General features: G+C 34.2%; 1 protein-coding gene across 1 annotated transcript in view; it reads right to left on the reverse strand.

Moving 5' to 3' along the window:
* LOC148948513 (solute carrier organic anion transporter family member 4A1-like) overlaps positions 1-18,253 on the reverse strand; it is a 193,796-nt gene that overhangs the window by 41,066 nt on the left and 134,477 nt on the right. The window contains exons 4-5 of the mRNA XM_089094440.1: positions 9,403-9,628; positions 7,305-7,395 (exon numbers count right to left, since the gene is read on the reverse strand). Coding sequence (XP_088950566.1) covers positions 7,305-7,395; positions 9,403-9,628 — 317 coding nt within the window. The remainder of the gene's footprint in view (positions 1-7,304; positions 7,396-9,402; positions 9,629-18,253) is intronic.

An 18,253-nucleotide genomic window follows, 5' to 3' on the forward strand; every position in this document is an offset into this window, starting at 1 on the left:
ACTACTATCATATTACAGTAAACAGAAAATTATACAATATGCTGACTAAACTATGCTAAAATAAAGTATTTCAGAAGCAATATTCTGCTATATACAATGAGAGACAAATGGTTTGCAAAAGAGTCAAAAATAAACTCAAGCATTTACAGGAAGCGACTACTTTGGAAATTCTATAAAAAAAAAATCAAAGATTTTTTCCTTAATCTAAATACTGCTATTGGTTACTTTTAGAAAAAAAATTGTAAAAGGGAAACATTTGAGCAATGAACAGACTTAAATCTAGACAGAAAGGTTCTCCAGAACCTCATCATTTGTACATCAAACGGAGGGTGCTGTCATAATTCAAACAAACTTGATAGGAAGGAATATATTGTAAGTAGGCCTTAATTTTGTGTAATTTGGTAACTAAATTTTAGTAAAGCTTGGAATTCCCTTTTGCTTCAATAGATCAGAAATATAGCAACAATTTCAAATTAGCTTGAATTTGAAAATAACTTCACTTTGCGTAACTAGTCATAAATCTTGTAGTGACACTTCTTTGTCCAAGAATCGAACGACTTTTGAGCCCGTGATAAATATTTGAAGACTAAATTTAGACCAGTTTTGGGTATCAAACAAAGAGAACGCAAGGCCTTGAAATACTGAATAAAAAAACTTTTTAAAAATAACCGATTCTTACCAACACGCCTCAGTAACAACACGCTACCAAATTCTTAGCCCTGATAAGTAGGGGCAACTTTACAATACAACGTCTTAGTTTTACTTTTAGGGCGCAAGGACAAAATATAACCTCTACAAGCGTGGGAGCCTAAACTTTGGTCATCAGGACAAGTACCAAAATAGATAGTCGGATCTCAACCAAACTTGGTATAAAGTTAGAGCAAGCATTTTGTTTTACATTTTAGGAATCTACACCTAACCTTGCCTAGGTAGGAAGAGGGAGGGGTCCAGAAACTCTGGTCTTCAGGAAATCTAGCAAAAGGTATTATCTAGCAAAAGGTAAGGGGAACTGAATTAAACTTAGTAGAAAATAAGAGTGAATATCCTTGTTGGTCCGTTTGGGTCTTTTAGATGAAGATTGTCCGGAAACATTGTCCGAGTATTTGAGAAGAAGAAAGAGGAGAGCTGTTAAATTTTCATCAGGACATCTAGCAGAAGAGTTTATCAAATCTAAATCAACAGGATTTGTTTCTTACAGACAGTCCTAATCCCCAATTGCTAATACAAAGGAAATACTGTAAATACTTGAGACACAATTTATTTACAGAAAAAAAAATCATAAAGACAAAAATTTGAATCTAGTTTTGGCTATATCGATTAGTGACATCCGAAAACTGCTCTAAAATTTGTTTCTCTGATAGACCTCAAATAAAATAAAGCATTTACAAGTTTGGTTATGTCGATACGGGACGTCTGAAAGTGGCCCGCAAATTCCGTTTTCTACAATTGGCTCAAACTTATAGAGCATGTCAACGGGGACGGGGGGCCACACTAAAATGATTTTTTTTTGTAAGGGATTTTTTTATTCATATTGCTAAACAAGACCTTTGTTTGTTTTGCCTCCTATCGGATGCAGCTTACTGAGCGTATACACCGAGCAAATAAAACCTAAGAAGCTATAGTATTTTTTTTTTTAATTGCGTCTTGTTTATGCCTCAAGTTGGGCAAAACTTTATTTTCTGTCTGATCAAAAGGAAACTTTCAGTGCAAGTTTACAGGACCAAGAGAACTTTAATGAGGGCAACACAATTCAAAAGCAAGTTTAATTGTATCAGTTTATAACACCAGAAATTGGATTTTTCCTTTTTGCTAACCCGCTTGAAAATTCCAGAGCATGTACACAAGGCCATAGGATTCTCCATTATAACAAAATAAAGACAACAAATAATATTAATAATAATTTATCTATGCTCTCTGTACATGCACAAATGTACACAGAGCACTGGCGGATCCTGTTCTTTTTTCTTTTCTTAGGATAAATTTGTCAAATTGGTCAATTATTGGCACCTTTGTCACATTGCCCCCTCCCCCCCCCCCAAGATTTTTCTCATCGGCGCCCTTGTTACATTGGGCCTCCTCCAAGATTTTTCTCTAGATCCACCCCTGACACAGAGGAGTATAGGAGATAAACGAAAAGAAAACTGAAAACTACAAAATAACACTTCCGGGGGAAAGACCGATAATAAATAGCTCATAATAGTTCAGATATGAATAATAAATAGCTTATAACCGCCTCAGTAATAAATAGCTTACTTAAAACTACAAAATAACCTTTCTAAAGAAAAGGGCGATAATAAATAGCTTATAATAGCTCATGAATAATAACTAGCTCATAATGCCTGGACAATAAATAGGTTATATCTGATTGTATTTATTCGTGACTTCCGTCAATATATTTTTTTAAGAAAATATGGACTTTTTTTATAATTAACAGGACTTTTGACATGCTTTTATTCAGACAAAATAATCCAACAAATAATACCAATAATAATAAAACAAAATAGAACTGGGAAATTGAGACACGTGTGTGTTCAAGGGTGTCTACGAAATGAAGCTCAGAATGGCTTCCGTCTTGTAGAATGCCATAAATTATGCAGATTTTCAACCCATATGAATAAAAAATCCCCCCACCCATCCAGTCCATATCTTTATTTTTTTTTAAGTATTGCACATAACTACTGCTGATTGAATAGTATAATTGAACTAATTATTCAAAATTCCAATAGTCATATTATAATTCCAACTTAAAACCATCAAAATTAGGCTACTATTAAGAAATAAACAGGCCAAAATTAAAATAAATAGTCACATCAAACATCAGATGACATATATTGCTATTGATCAATAGATGAATCCTAAAACTAGCAGAAATTTAAATGAATAATCCGTTCAAAATCTAAGCGAACAGAAATTACCACGAGTTAGAGTAGATTGTCACTCCGCTAAACCTTCTAAAGGCCAGAGTGACATTTGAACTTTGAAGAAGACAAAGTGGATTTTAAAGAGTTACTCTTTCATCAATTAACGTCAAAAATAGAAACAATTCTGAGATTTTCAAGAACTAAAATCACTATATTTTTGTACTATCAATCTAGTGTCATTAATCTGATATGCACAAAAAAAATCTGTAAAAAACGAGAATACATAACAACAAAGACAAACAAGGTGATTCAAGACCCAGTAAAAAAAAAAAAAAAAAGGAAAAATACAAATATGTTCCCCAATACCTCTACTCAGCGGTCTCAGCAAATAAAAACAATAAAAAGTAAAAATAAATCCCTATTAAGATTAAAAAGACAGAACTTTAAAAAAAAAGAGTGAGAAAAAGTCATTTCTAAGGTAATTAAATGCGATTTCGTATAGCGGTTTGATAAAATAAGGATCGAATGGGAATTTTCATCATATTGTGAAAAATGATTAGCCTGTGTCGTTTTAGAAGTTATTTATTCCCATGATCTCTGTCTTTTAAACACATAACTTTCAAATGTATTATATCAGCGGCATAGCGTTTCTGAATTTGTGAATAAAACAAACCAAAATAAAAAATTTTGACAGCTAAAGTTTCTTTTTAATTAGGTACTTGTCTATTATATAAAAAACACTCGAGAAGTGAAGTTTGGTGAATGCTAATGAAATAAAACAAAATTATGATGAAAATATAATAGTTTAGAAACAAATTTGGGCTATATATTTGCACATTAGGGAGAGGTGGGGGTAAAGCATAGCATATATTAAATACGTAACCTGAACAAATTCATTTTAAACTAACCAAACCTATTTAACCTAATGAAAAAAAATATGATGCAAATAAAATACTTCATTAGCAAAATTATGAAAACTACAACTTGGAAATATGCTCCCAGAATATAGAAATGTCCTCAAGAATCGCGTTAAAATAAACTCGGCTTTCTGCTTTTACTGCCGCAGAAGGCCGGCAGTACCTTGATCTAAATGATGGTGGGATGTACCTCGGTGCCGTTTTTTCCTCCACTTTGCTGAACGCCATATGCTCTCTAATTTTTGGGTAGAGGTGCCGGTTTCTAGGTCGAGAAAATTACTTTTGTGGTTCACTTTCAAATGAGTCAACTTTCAAACCCGCTTGTTACAGATCAGTTGTGTTGAAGTTGAAGCCCTTTCAACAATCTGAAATGATTCTTGAACATCCACGGTGAGACACTATGTTCTATCACTAGTCAAAGAAAACTAACCGGTGTCCTTAAGAATCGCGTTAATAATGAACTAAAATGAACTAGGTTCAAGAATCACGTTAATAATGAGCTTTTCTTTGTCTTTGAGACGGTCAGCCGACGCCAAAGCTCCCAATTCAATAATTCACAAATGACCTTCACAGTTTTTGTAATAAATTATTCTATTTCCATCCTATTTTATTTTCACTAAACTTCACTTCTCGACTGTGTTTTATATAATAGACAGGTATCACCAAACTTCACTTCTCGAGTGTGTATTATGTAATAGACAAGTACCGTAAATTAAGTTGATGGGCACACTGTTTTGTTAATATAAGAATTTTTTCTTTGCTGTGATGTCTATTACCCTGATTTTTCTTCTTAAAGGAAATTTTTTTACTGAAGCTGTCTGGGCAAATGAAAACTTCAATGTTCAAAATACATATCTTTTTCAGTAATAAGCGAATACTATTCAAACCATTTAAAGTATTTTAAGGGGGCTGGACAGTCACACTCATATTTGTAGTAGCTCTTGTTCCTAACATTGATTAGCGTTGTTATATTAATTTGTTGTTGTATTGTGTTGTTTTTGAGGCTACAACAAAAGAAAAACCCGACGTCTGAAACACATGTTGTTTTCAGTAAAGCACAAAATCACTTTCTCCGGAATTTAGAAGGTTTCAGGGGTTAATGTCTCTACTATTATTTGTTACAATTTCAGTTCAAATTATTTTGAATTAATTATATATTTTAATTTCTACTCGCTTAAGGAATTATATATCCATTTATAGTAATATATGTTATCTCTTTGTTTGATGTGATTTCTCATTTTAATTCATGTTCTTTATTGTCTTCGTTTTATTCATCCATAGTAATTTATGTGTGTTTAATGTTCGAATTATTATATGACTTTATTTCTGTTCGTTTTAGGTTTTATTACGGCCCTTTACTTTTCTTCAAAGTTTTTTTTGGACATGACTTTTTTAAATTAATCTAAGTAAAGCAACATTAGGCAATGGCATTAGACTTTTCATTGAATAAAAAAAAAATGAAAACGGGTAATAACAAAAAGAAACAAAAAAAAACTCAAAGGTCAAAGATCTAGATGAAAAGCATTCTAAACTAACGACGAAACATTAATCCTTAATATAATTAAATAAAAAAAAACAAGTTTTTTTTAACTGAAAGTAAGGAACGACGTTAAAACTTAGAACGAACAGAAATTATTCCGTATATGAAAGGGGCTGGCCCCTCCTCAACGCCTCGCTCTTTACGCTAACGTTTTTTTTTGTTTTAAAAAATAAAGTTGTGAGACAGAGTCAAACTTTAGCGTAAAGAGCGAGGCATTTAGGAGGGGACAGCCCCTTTCATATACGGAATAATTTCTGTTCTTTTTAAGTGTTAACGTTGTTCCTTACTTTCAGTTAAAAAAACTTGTCTTTTTTTATTTAATTTTTGAACATTTTTGAATTAATGCAGGTTTTGATTTTGGCTCATCGTGCATGAATAATAAAAACAAAATTTGTATATTAATTTTATTTTTATTTGGTTAAATGGCTTTCTCGAAACTTGTTTAATTTTATTTACGAACGTTTTTATTAGTAATAAATATACGTAACTTACGAATTAACTTACGTAACGATCTTCTATATTCATATATTTTTAATACGTGCATTAGGGGGCCCGCCCCTAACACAAGGCCTCACTATTTAAGCTACCGTTTGAATTTCACTTCAAATTCTTTAAAAACGATCTCAGACACCCGAATGCAGCTATTTATAGTAAAAGGCTGGTTCGAGCATAATAAAAAATAGTTTGCTTAAAGAGTGAGGTATTTACTAGAAGATGAACCCAATCATACACGTAATATTTTCTGTTCGTTTTAAGTTTTGATGTTACTCCTTATTTTCAGTTGGAAAACTTGTTTTTTTATATTTAATTTCCGATTTTTTTTAAATAAGGCTGGGAAATCCGGCGACCCCTTCATAGCAATGTCCCTTCCCCCATGAAAACTTCCTTCATGTAAAGATCTTTCCAAATAACCCCCGACCCACCCACCCCCCTACTACCAGAAAAAATTCCCCCTGAAAACGTCTGTATGCTTCTCAATAACCAATACTATATGTTAACATTGGGTAAAGCTCATAACTTTCAGCTCTTCCCCTGGGGGCTTCGAGGGATTAAGTCATCCTAAAAGACATAGTTAAAATATTTTCGACCAGGCTGAACAAAATGGCTATCTCAAAATTTTGATCCAGTGACTTTAGGAAGAAAATGAACGTGGGAGGGGGCCTAGTTGCCCTTCACTTGTTTTGCTCACTTAAAAAGAGCACTAGAACTTTTAATTTCCGTTCCAATTAGCCCTCTCACGATATTCTAGGACCACTGGGTCGATACGATCAACCCTGGGGAAAAAAACACGCATCCGTGATCTTTCTTCTGGCAAAAAATGGAAAATTCCACATTTTTGTAGATAGGAGCTTGAAACCTCTACAGTAGGGTTCTCTGATGCGCTGAATATGATGGTGTGATTTTCATTAAGGTTCTATTACTATTAGGGGTCTTTGCCCCTTTTTTAAAAAATCAGCCAAATTTTCTCAGGCGCGTAACTTCTTATGGCTAAGATTAAACTTGATGAAACTTACATATTTGAAATCAAAATTAAAATTTGATTCTTTTGATGTATCTATTGGTATCAAAATTCCGTTTTTTGGAGTTTCGGTTACCATTGAGCCGGGTCGCTCATTACTTACAGCTCGTTACCACGAACTGTTTGATTGAAGTGCCTGTGTGATTTCAGAGGTATCCTTGAAATCAAACAGAAGTAATGACCTCAAGGTGATAATAAAATAAATATTTGGAAAAAGTTCAGGCATATTGTAAAACTATTTAATGACCATTCATTTTAAGTGTTTTTTGACCTGTTTAACTTTCATTTTTATTTTTGTTGCTGTTTTTTCTTATTCATTTTTGATTTTTTAGTGTCACTTGATATTTTTGCCATTGACTCTTTTTTTAATCTGCTTTTACGCTTCACTAATTGGTTGATCTGAAAAAAAGTGTAATACTGCTGAAATCTTAAAACTAATATTGAACAAATGCATTTTGGAAACTTACGGCTCTGGATAATCGACGAAAATTCGAAGTAATTCACTACCGAGAAGATAACCAACTGCAGGACCAAGAGCAACGAATACATAAAAAATGCCTGAAAAATAATTTGGCGGTATGGATTCAAACAAACAAAACTTTCTTTTGGGGAGAGTCCCTACGAAATAACACTTTATTATTTATATGCAAGTCTTATCTCAAATTCAATTTTTTGGCTTTTCCTTGTTACGGAAGTTTACTCTCTTATAATTACTGCAACATCGCTCCTTACTTTCATTTAAAAAAAAGCGTTTTTTTATAAAAAAAAAATTAAGTCAATTCACTTGACTTTTACTATCATATTTTTATATTAATACAACTTAATATTTCCTATTAATGTTTTCTATGACTTATTAGGAACGTGAATTTGTCAGACTGTTTTCATGGCTAAAAACTCTAAATCATTTTCTTAGCCCTTAAAACATGATTACCATCGAAACCAAAATTAGATTTTGAGCCAATTTGGTATACGCCTACTTGTTTTTGTTGTATTTCTCGTCCCAGGTATATTCATCTTCTTCCAACATGCAAAGCAAGACTTTTGCAGCTCTTAACTATAGGTACGGTTTGGGCTTATCAGAGGCAATGTTCTAGTATTGCCTGCAGTAAAGAGCCATAAGCCTTCAATTTATAATTATTGTTATTATTATTTTCCAGAACCAATTCATACGAAAGGAGATCGCAAAAACTCTGGTGGGGGCTCGTTCAAATGGAAATTAAAAGTTTTAGCGCCCTTTTTATGGGTCAAAAGTGATCGGAAGGAAACTCTTGTCCTTTTTTGTTAGCCGGCATTCTGTAATTTTCAAAGACATTCTATCAAAATTTTAAGACAACCATTTTATCAAAATGGTAAAAAGGCCCAGTAAATATGCTTTCTCGGATGACATAAGCCCAAAATCTCAGGAACGGGTATAGGTATTGAGTAAGTAAAGCAGAAAAATTAGGCTTGAACTAAGGCTTGAGCTAAGAGCATTAAGTTGAAACTTTGAAGGAATGTTAATGGGGATAAACAACTAACTCAAAAGACCCTATGTATATCCAGGTTGTCAAAAAGGTTTATCTGCAATATCTCAGGAATAGTTAAGGGTATTAAGTTGAAATTTTCAGAGAATATTGAGATGATGAACGAAATCGAAAGAAGATATGTAAATCTAGGTTTTCAGAGAAACATATGTGCAATATCTTAGGAACGGCTAAGAGCATTAAGCTGAAGTTTTCTTGGGATATTGAACTAAAGCATAAGACATTATGTGTGTCCAGGTTATCAATATGCCATGTATGAAATATCCTAGGAACGGCTAAAGATATTCAGTTGAGTCTTTGACGGATTGCTGAGGCGAAAAAACAGCCAAATCGAAAGACACACTATGTAGGGTCGTATCCAGGATGTTTTTTAGCGGGGGGGGGCTAAAAAAGAATTTTTTTTGGGGGGGGGGTTACAAAAAAAAATAAAAAACGCATCAAAAATTTGTTTATGTTCATTTTTGTTACGTTTTTTACGATTTGGACAAACATTTCGAGGGGGAATTCAAACCCCCTACCCCCCCCCCGGATACGGTCTTGACACTATGAGCATCAAGGTTGACTAAGTCACACATCTGCAATATTTCAGAAACAGCCAAGGATATTAAGTTGAAATTTTCAGAAAATGTTGACGGGTATGTTGAAATAAATTAAAACCCACTATATGCATTCAGGTTTTCAAAAGGGTGCATGTGTTACATCTCAGGAACGGCCGAGAACGGTAAGTTGAAACTTTCAGGAATTATTGAGGGGGATGTTGGACTAAATCAACCGATACTATGCGTATTAAGGTTGTCAAAAGACGGTATTTCCACAGTTTTACTAACCTTGAATTTTAGTTCCTCAACTTTTTTGAACTTGTCAGTTCCAACAAAAAAGTAAGACAGTGACAAAACATTATGGACTAATTTAAGCTTCTTTAATGAGTTGCATTGGTCTTGACATAAAATGACACATCATTGTCCTTAGTCATTCTCAAAACCTGTGTAGACTATCATTATTTCTAAAAAAAAAAAAATCCAAGATATTATTGAATGATTACCTGTATAAAAAGGTTGATCCTGTGTATTAAGATTTTCATCCAAATAAGTTATACCAAGGGAAAAGACGGGTGAGGCACCGATGCCATGAAGAAAATGAGCCAGAAAAAAGATCCATTTGTGGTTGCCAGCAGTCGCTACAGAACTATCAGTGTCAGATTCAGCTATGGCACATACATCTGTATCGTTTAATCCGTTGCACTCTGTAGAGAATTGATTGCTCAGGGACTGCCAAAGGGGAAACAAATATATTACAAAACGTTTTGCCATTTTAATTCTTATATGGTATCCCTCAAGAGGATGCTATATCCCTTGCTGGGCATATGAGATGGTATCGGAGGGCAAAGGCATGCGAATCATTAATGAGCTTTAAAGAACATATACTTGTATTGAATTTTTTTTTTTAATTTAGCTGCAGGATTGCTAAGTACAATGCAGTTTATTATTATTATTATATTTTACTATAAAAATTCATGTATTAACTTCTATTTTATTAACATTTATTAACCTCCCATTTATTAACTTTTGGCTTTTTTGTTGGAGCAGGATAAGATCAGGGTCATCATATTTTAGCTGATTTACTTCAAGAAGCTTCTAAGAAAAGATTTAAGCTACATTTGTGCACTCTAGATCTCTCCACGGCGTTTTACATCATTAACCATTTTCAGGCCATTTCATTCCCATTTTAGTCGTGTTATTAATATTTCAGTAGTATGTCTTCTACCGGTATTCAAATTCTTTTTTGCGCATTAAATAAATAGAAAGGCCTCGGAAAGTAAAATGCCAGTGCAAAGAGGGTCTGGTAAAGCGCCATCCTTTCCACCTCCCTATTCAGACTTTGTGTTTTGTCTGCTTTTTCTTCTATTACTTCTACTTACATGTTTGATTCAGTAAATACTCTTATCTAGCTTATGCAGGTGATATGCTGTTGATTGGCAGGACTAAAGAGGGGTTTTCTATCTGTTTCGATTGTGGCCTTCCATAAGATACGATTTTCTCTGAGCCAATCAAAAAGTAACTATCTTTCCTTGAATAATACGACTCCTCTGGTTTACAAATCTTTCTCTTTACCGTCGGTTTCTCCTTTCCAGTAGTTAAAACTCTTAGTAAAACATTAAAATAGGGCCGTTCTTTTACTGACCTTTGTGCTAAGATCTTACATCTTTTGACAAAGAACGCTTAAAATTGAAATCTTAGCACTAAGATCTTACATCTTATAGCGTTCTTTTGCAAACGTCTTTCATCATTCTGCTCTATCAGCGGTCTAAGAACAATGATGATTATATCATCAAAATTCTCTCATCCTTGTTCTATATGGCAGAAAAATGGCGTCCTTTACACTTTTTCCTAACATCAGTGAGCTGTAAGATCTTAGAACAAAGATGAGTTGAAAGAACGGAAATCTTTGTAGAAAGATGTGAGATCTTAGATGTAAGATCTTAGTGCAAAAGAACGGCCCTAATGTTTCCAGGCTCAAGCCTTCGCTGATTGCAAAAAGGAAATTCTTTATAGTTATTCCATAATTGTAGTCAACCTAAGCAGATATAATAGAAAATGTTTGACTAAATTATGTTCAGTTTTTACAGACCAAACGGTTTTAATTTTATAAGGAATCTACTCTATTCCTCAATGTAACGATAACACTCTTGAAATAAATTAAATAAAAAAAACAAGTTTTTTTAACTCAAAGTAAGGAGCGACATTAAAACTTAAAACGAACAGAAATTATTCCGTATATGAAAGGGGCTGTCCCCTCCTCAACGCCTCGCTCTTTACGCTAAAGTTTTTTATTGTTTAAAAAAAATAGAGTTGTGAGAAAGTCAAACTTTAGCGTACAGAGCAAGGCCTTGAGGAGGGGACAGCCCCTTTCATATACGGAATAATTTCTGTTCGTTTTAAGTTTTAATGTCGCTCCTTACTTTCAGTTAAAAAAACTTGTTTTTTTTATTTAATTTTTGAACGTTTTTGAATAAATGTAGGTTTTGATCTTGGCTCACAGTACATGAATAATTAAAACAAAATTTTCATATTAATTTACTTTTATTTGGTTAAATGGCTTTCTCGAAACTTGTTTCATTTTATTTACGAACGTTTTTATTAGTAATAAATATAGGTAACTTACGAATTAACTTGCGTAACGAACTTCTATATTCATATATTTTTAATACGTAAATTAGGGGGTTCGCCACTTAGTCAATACCTTGCTCTTTAAGCAAAAGTTCGAATTCTGTTCCAATTCTTTAAAAATGACCGCTTAATCACAAAGGCCATTAATTAGAATAAATAGCTCTTATGAAAGTACTAAAAAATCTCTGGCTTAAACAGTGAGGTATTGACTAGGGGGTGAACCCAATCATATATTTAATATTTTCTGTTCGTTTAAAGTTTTGATGTTGCTGCTGTTGCAGTTGAAAAACTTGTTTTTTTATATTTAATTTCTGATCTTTTTTTAAATAATGCTGGGAAGTCCGGCGTCCCCTTCATAGCAATGTTCCTTCCCCCAAGAAAAATTCCTTCATGGAAAGATCCTCCAACATAACCCCCGACCCCAGGCACGTACGCAGGAATTTGTTTCGGGGGAGGGGGGCAATTTGTTTCGGGGGGGGGGGGCAAATCCTTCAAACCCATTATTCTGTGAGAAAAATCAGAAAATTATGGGAAAATGTAAAAAATCGTTAGATTTCGGGGGGGGGGGGGGCGAGCCGGAGCCCCCCCCCTGCGTACGTCCCTGCCCAACCCCCCCCCCCCCCACTACCAGGAAAAATCTCCCCTGAAAACGTCTGTACTGTATACTTCCCAATAACCAATACTATATGAGTAGTAAGCTAATAGGCACTCCGAAATACACATGGAATTACACAAGAACCCTACAAGAATATGCTCAAAAGTGTATACAATATGAAAGATACATTGGAATTGCGCAAGAAAAAGCCATGCCTGAGACACTGTATTTACACGTGAACATTGAAAAAGAAACGAGATATTTATTATAAATTGGAACAATATCAATCTTTGGAAATGGTTAACGATAACAAACATGTTTTCAACCAGATGGGTTTTTGAAAGCACATTCAGCATGGCGTGTGTTATTATTTTTTTATTTTTTGGCAATTGACGTTTTTTCTGATAACAAGTACCATTCATTGCGATCGTGTAGGTGTTTGTTATCTGAAATCTGTGATTTGGGATGCTATTTGTACTTTTCAGAGCTAGGATTCTTAGTCTCTCATAGGTGTGTGTTGTATGAAACGTAAATTTGGGATGGGTAGTTTGCTATTTCTAGCTTTTATTAACTAGGTTTCACAGACTATTTTAGGCGTGTGTTGTCTGAAACATATAGTTTGGGATGCTATTTGGGCTTTTAAGAGCTAGGTTTCTTAGTCTCTCATAGGTGTGTGTTGTATGAAACCTACAATTTGGGGTGGGTGGTTCGCTATTTCTGGCTTTTATGAGATAAGGTTTCATAACCTTTTATAGATGTGTGTTGTCTGAAACCTATAGTTTGGGATGCTATTTGGGATTTTCAGTGCTAGGTTTCTTAGTCTCTCATAGGTGTGTGTTGTCTGAAACCTACAATTTGGGGTGGGTAGTTTGCTATTTCTAGCTTTTATAAGCTATGTTTCATAGCCTTTTGTAGGTGTGTGTTGTCTGAAACCTATAGTTTGGGATGCTATTTAGGCTTTTCAGAGCTAGGTTTCTTAGTCTCTCATAATTGTGTGTTGTCTGAAACCTACAATTTGGGGTGGGTGGTTTGCTATTTTCTGGCTTTTCATGAGCTACGTTTCTTAGTCTCTCATAGGTGTGTGTTGTCTGAAACCTACAGTTTGGGGTGGGTAGTTTGCTATTTCGGGCTTTTCATGAGCTAGGTTTCATAGCCTCTCATATGTGTGTGTTGTCTGAAACCTACAATTTGGGGTGGGTGGTTTGCTATTTCTAGCTTTTCATGAGCTATGTTTCATAGCCTCTCGTAGGTGTGTGTTGTCTGAAACCTACAGTTTGGGGTGGGTAGTTTGCTATTTCAGGCTTTTCATGAGCTAGGTTTCATAGCCTCTTATATGTGTGTGTTGTCTGAAACCTACAATTTGGGGTGGGTAGTTTGCTATTTCTAGCTTTTATGAGCTATGTTTCATAGCCTTTTGTAGGTGTGTGTTGTCTGAAACCTATAGTTTGGGATATTATTTGGGCTTTTCAGAGCTAGGTTTCTTAGTCTCTCATAGGTGTGTGTTTTCTGAAACCTACAATTTGGGGTGGGTAGTTTGCTATTTCATGCTTTTATGAGCTAGGTTTCATAGCTTTTTGTTGGTGTGTGTTGTCTGAAACCTATAGTTTGGAATGCTATTTGGGCTTTTCGGAGCTAGGTTTCCTAGTCTCTCATAGGTGTGTGTTGTCTGAAACCTACAATTTGGGGGTCTTTTTTTGGAACCAAACTTCAACGTGTCGTATCTGAAAACAAAAGCTTGGTGATTAAAACGGGCTTTGTCTAATTCTAGCCAAAACTCAGAATTGATAGGGGGCAAGATGGAACGATGCCACATTCTGTGTGTTTTTATCTAAGCCTTTCAAAAAACCCTTATTAGCTCATATTTTATAGGAATAGTTTTATTTTTCGATCCTAAAATAGACTAAAGATTCAGATTTGAACCAGAAAATTGTATTCTCCGTAATTTTATTACATATTTGGAAATCATTAACTACAACAAAAATGTTTTCGACCAGATGAGTTTTTGAAAAGCACATCCAGCTTGGCGTGCGCTATTTTTTTTTATCATGAACACTTTAGAGACCAATCTGATCATTTTGGAGAAAGTTCAAATAGAATCGTTAGAGATATTGATATTAGAGCGTAAACTACAAACTGACAAAAAAATATCCAGAACTTTTTTTTCTTATAGCCTTGACTTTGAAGACATTTATTCATCTCAATTGGCTTTAGAAATATCATGCAAAATAAAACTAGTGAATGATTTAGGTTGTATTATAAATTTAATTTTTTTTTTTTTAATGCAATAGTTTTTTAGTAAGGACACTCGATATCCTAAAATTGTCTGATTAAAACTGCTACCTTGAGCGTCGATGTTGTTAGCATAATTTGAAAAGGATCATTTATGAGTGCTGGCGTATCTGATGAAATAATTTAGGTCGTATGATAAATTTAATTAATTTTTTTTTTAATACGGTAGTTTTTCAGTAAGGACATTCGATATCCTAAAAGTGTTTGATTCAAACTTTTACCTCAGGAATGGGATTGTCTTGAGGAGGGAATTTTCCATGGAAGAGATGGAGGGTATTTTTACGTGAAAACAACTTCATCCGTGCCCAGCCCCCCGCGATCAGAAATTAAATTATAAAAAAAAGTTTCTTCAACTGAAAGTAAGGAGCAACATCAAAACTTAAAAACGGACAGAAAATAGAGGCTGTTTCCAACAGATTTTAGGATTCATTAACTTTAGTGTTTGCCAGTCAAAAGCTATGGGTTTGAGAAAATGGTCTGATTATCGAAAAATGAAGAAACGTCTTCCAAAAGTCGACAGGAATGGGATTTTCTTGAGGGGGGAATTTTCCATAGAAGAAGTGGAGGGTATTTTTACGTGAAAACAACTTCAACCGTGCCCAGCCCCCAGCGATTAGAAATTAAATTATAAAAAAATTTTCTTCAACTGAAAGTGAGGAGCAACATCAAAACCTAAAAACTGACAGAAAATAGAGGCTGTTTTCAGAAGATTTAGGATTCATTAACTTTAGTTCTGCCAGTCAAAAGCTATGGGTTTTAGAAAATTGTCTGATTATCGAAAACTGAAGAAACACCTTCCAAAAGTCGACAGGAATGGGATTGTCTTGAGGGGGGAATTTTCCATCGAAGAGGTGGAGGGCATTCTTACATGAAAACAACTTCAACCGTGCCCAGCCCCCCCGCGATCAGAAATTAAATTATAAAAAAAGTTTCTTCAACTGAAAGTAAGGAGCAACGTCAAAACTTAAAAACGGACAGAAAATAGAGGTTGTTTCCAAAAGCTTTAGGATTCATTAACTTTAGTGTTGCCAGTCAAAAGCTGTGGGCTTGAAAAAATTGTCTGATTATCGAAAAATGAAGAAACATCTTCAAAAAGTCGACAGGACTGGGATTTTCTTGAGGGGGGAATTTTCCATAGAAGAGGTGGAGGGTATTTTTACGTGAAAACAACTTCAACCATGCCCAGCCCCCCGTGATCAGAAATTAAATTATATAAAAAAGTTTCTTCAACTGAAAGTAAGGAGCAACATCAAAACTTAAAAACGGACAGAAAATAGAGGCTGTTTCCAAAAGATCTAGGATTCATTAACTTTAGCGCTGCCAGTCAACAGCTATTGGTGTGAGAAATTTGACTGGTCATCGAAAAAATGAAGAAACACCTTCAAATATTTTACAGGAATGAGATTTGTCCTTAGGGGGTCATTTTCCATAGACTAGGAGGAGGCTATTTTTACGTGAAAAAACAACTTCAACCGTGCCCAGCCCCCCCCCGCGATCAAAAATTAAATTATAAAAAAAGTTTCTTCAGCTGAAAGTAAGGAGCAACATCAAAACTTAAAAACGGACAGAAAATAGAGGCTGTTTCCAAATGATTTAGGATTCATTAACTTTAGTGCTGCCAGTCAAAAGCTATGGGTTTGAGAAAATTATCTGATTATCGAAAAATGAAGATACACCTTCCAAAAGTCGACAGGAATTGGATTGTCTTTCGGGGGGGGAGAATTTTTCATAGAAGATATGGAGGGTATTTTAACGTGAAAACAACTTCAACCGTGCCCGGCCCCCCCGTGATCAGAAATTAAACTATAAAAACAATTGTCTTAAATTGAAAGTCAGGAGCAACATCAAAACTTCAAAACGGAAAGAAAATAGAGGCTGTTTCCAAAAGATTTAGGATCTATTAACATTAGTGTTGCCAGTCAAAAGCTATGAACTTGAGGAAATTGCCTGATTATCGAAAAAATGGAGAAACACCCTCCAAAAGTCGACAGGAATGGGATTGTCTTGAGGTGGGAATTTTCCATGGAAGAGCGGAAGGATATTTTTACTTGAAAACAACTTCAACCGTGCCCAGCTCCCCGCGATCAGAACATAAATTATAAAAAAGTTCTTCACCTCTTGAATACACAATACCGAAATTTCATTCAACTTTCATGTAAGAAAATTATGGAAAATACAATTCTCTAGTTCAAATGTGAAACTTAAGTCCAGTTTTGGATACTCATAATGATGAGGACTGATGATTCTAATTCAAAATTTTTTTTCATAAAAACTTACTATTTTTTTTTAAACTTCGAAATTATTCAACTTTATTTTTTAATTCTATTATTTTTTTTTGTATGTATCTTAAAATGACAAAATATGCTTACGGTTCTAACAATTGTACTCTATGATTTCTCAGAGACACGATGCGGTTTTCCCACTGGTACTCTATGGCCGGTTATCGACACTACCTAGTTTATTGCATGCATTAAATCAGTATTTTTTACGCAGTGGAACGATAAACACATAAGTCATATCTTTAAAAAAAAAATGAAGATGGAATATTTTAATAAACTGTGTTCACATGACAATGTTATTGTAGCATTGAAGGCCAACAAAGTGAAGTATCTAAACTATGAAACAAGTAGAAGTTGTAGCACTATTGGAAATATATGCATGCATTGTCATGACAGTAAGGAATTCAATTTCTTTGGAATACCGGAAAGATTCCGTTGTACAAATGGTGGATATGCAAGATTGAGATCTCCGGAGATGATTGCACTCAAAGAGAATGCCAACATAAAGATAATCGTTGATGATAGAGGACAACTCCATGCTACTGTTGCAGGTAACACAATACCTACTGATACATCCAATCGTCATCTTTTAGCTATTAGCATTCAACGGAAGGTCAATAAAAGAAAGGCCTATTCTTCTACGAATATCATAAACCATATCTTGGCTACGTGCCGAAACTGTTACCTGTGTAAAAATAATGTAATAAGAGACAGTGAAATTGACAAAACAATAAAAATGGCATTGTTAGAAACTATCACTATGGAATATCAATATGAATTGATGAAAAACAAAGTGCCGGAAAACGTTACTACCATTAATCAAACAGTCGATGAATCAAATAATAGCAAAGATGAAACGTATATTGAACCTGTCGGTGACACACCAGTAAAAATTGTGCATGACTCAAGATGGAATAATGATTATTCTACCGATTACGAGTTAAGAGAAGACAATAGCTACAATATCAAGAGAGAACATGGTGAACTATTTTATGGAACAGATTCAAAATGTCCAAAGTTGATCATTGATATTAATAATGTATCATAATATATTTTTGTATTAATATTCTACATGGCGTTATTTCATTAAAAGTACATTATGCATTACATTGTTACGTGTTCATTATTTTTAGAGTAATCTAGCATATCAAACGTTTATAATGTCTATTAAAACATTGGAGATGTAAGAAAAGGAATTCGCATACATCTATTGTCAGACACATGGGATAACATTGTTCTCTAAACGGTTCATGATAAAAAAAAATAGTTTGGGACAAGAAAAAAAACCTAAAATAATGTTGTGAAATCATTTTCAACACTCAGAGCAGGGAGGGGTTGGGATTCAATAATGGAGCAACAACGAATTTACTCTTTTTTTTTAATGTGACTAAAAGACGTTTTATTATTTTCACTCTATTTTAAGTGTTTCCAAGTTGATCAAATTTATCTTTAAACGGTTCATGATAAAAAAAATAGTTTGGGACAAGAAAAAAAAAACCTAAAATAATGTCATGAAATCCTTTTCAACACGCAGAGCAGGGGGTGTTGGGATTGAATCATAGA

The sequence above is a fragment of the Artemia sp. Qi Xiang Cuo genome, chromosome 9, assembly GCF_049724085.1.
Source record: "Artemia sp. Qi Xiang Cuo chromosome 9, ASM4972408v1, whole genome shotgun sequence".
NCBI classification, from domain to species: Eukaryota; Metazoa; Arthropoda; class Branchiopoda; order Anostraca; family Artemiidae; genus Artemia; species Artemia sp. Qi Xiang Cuo.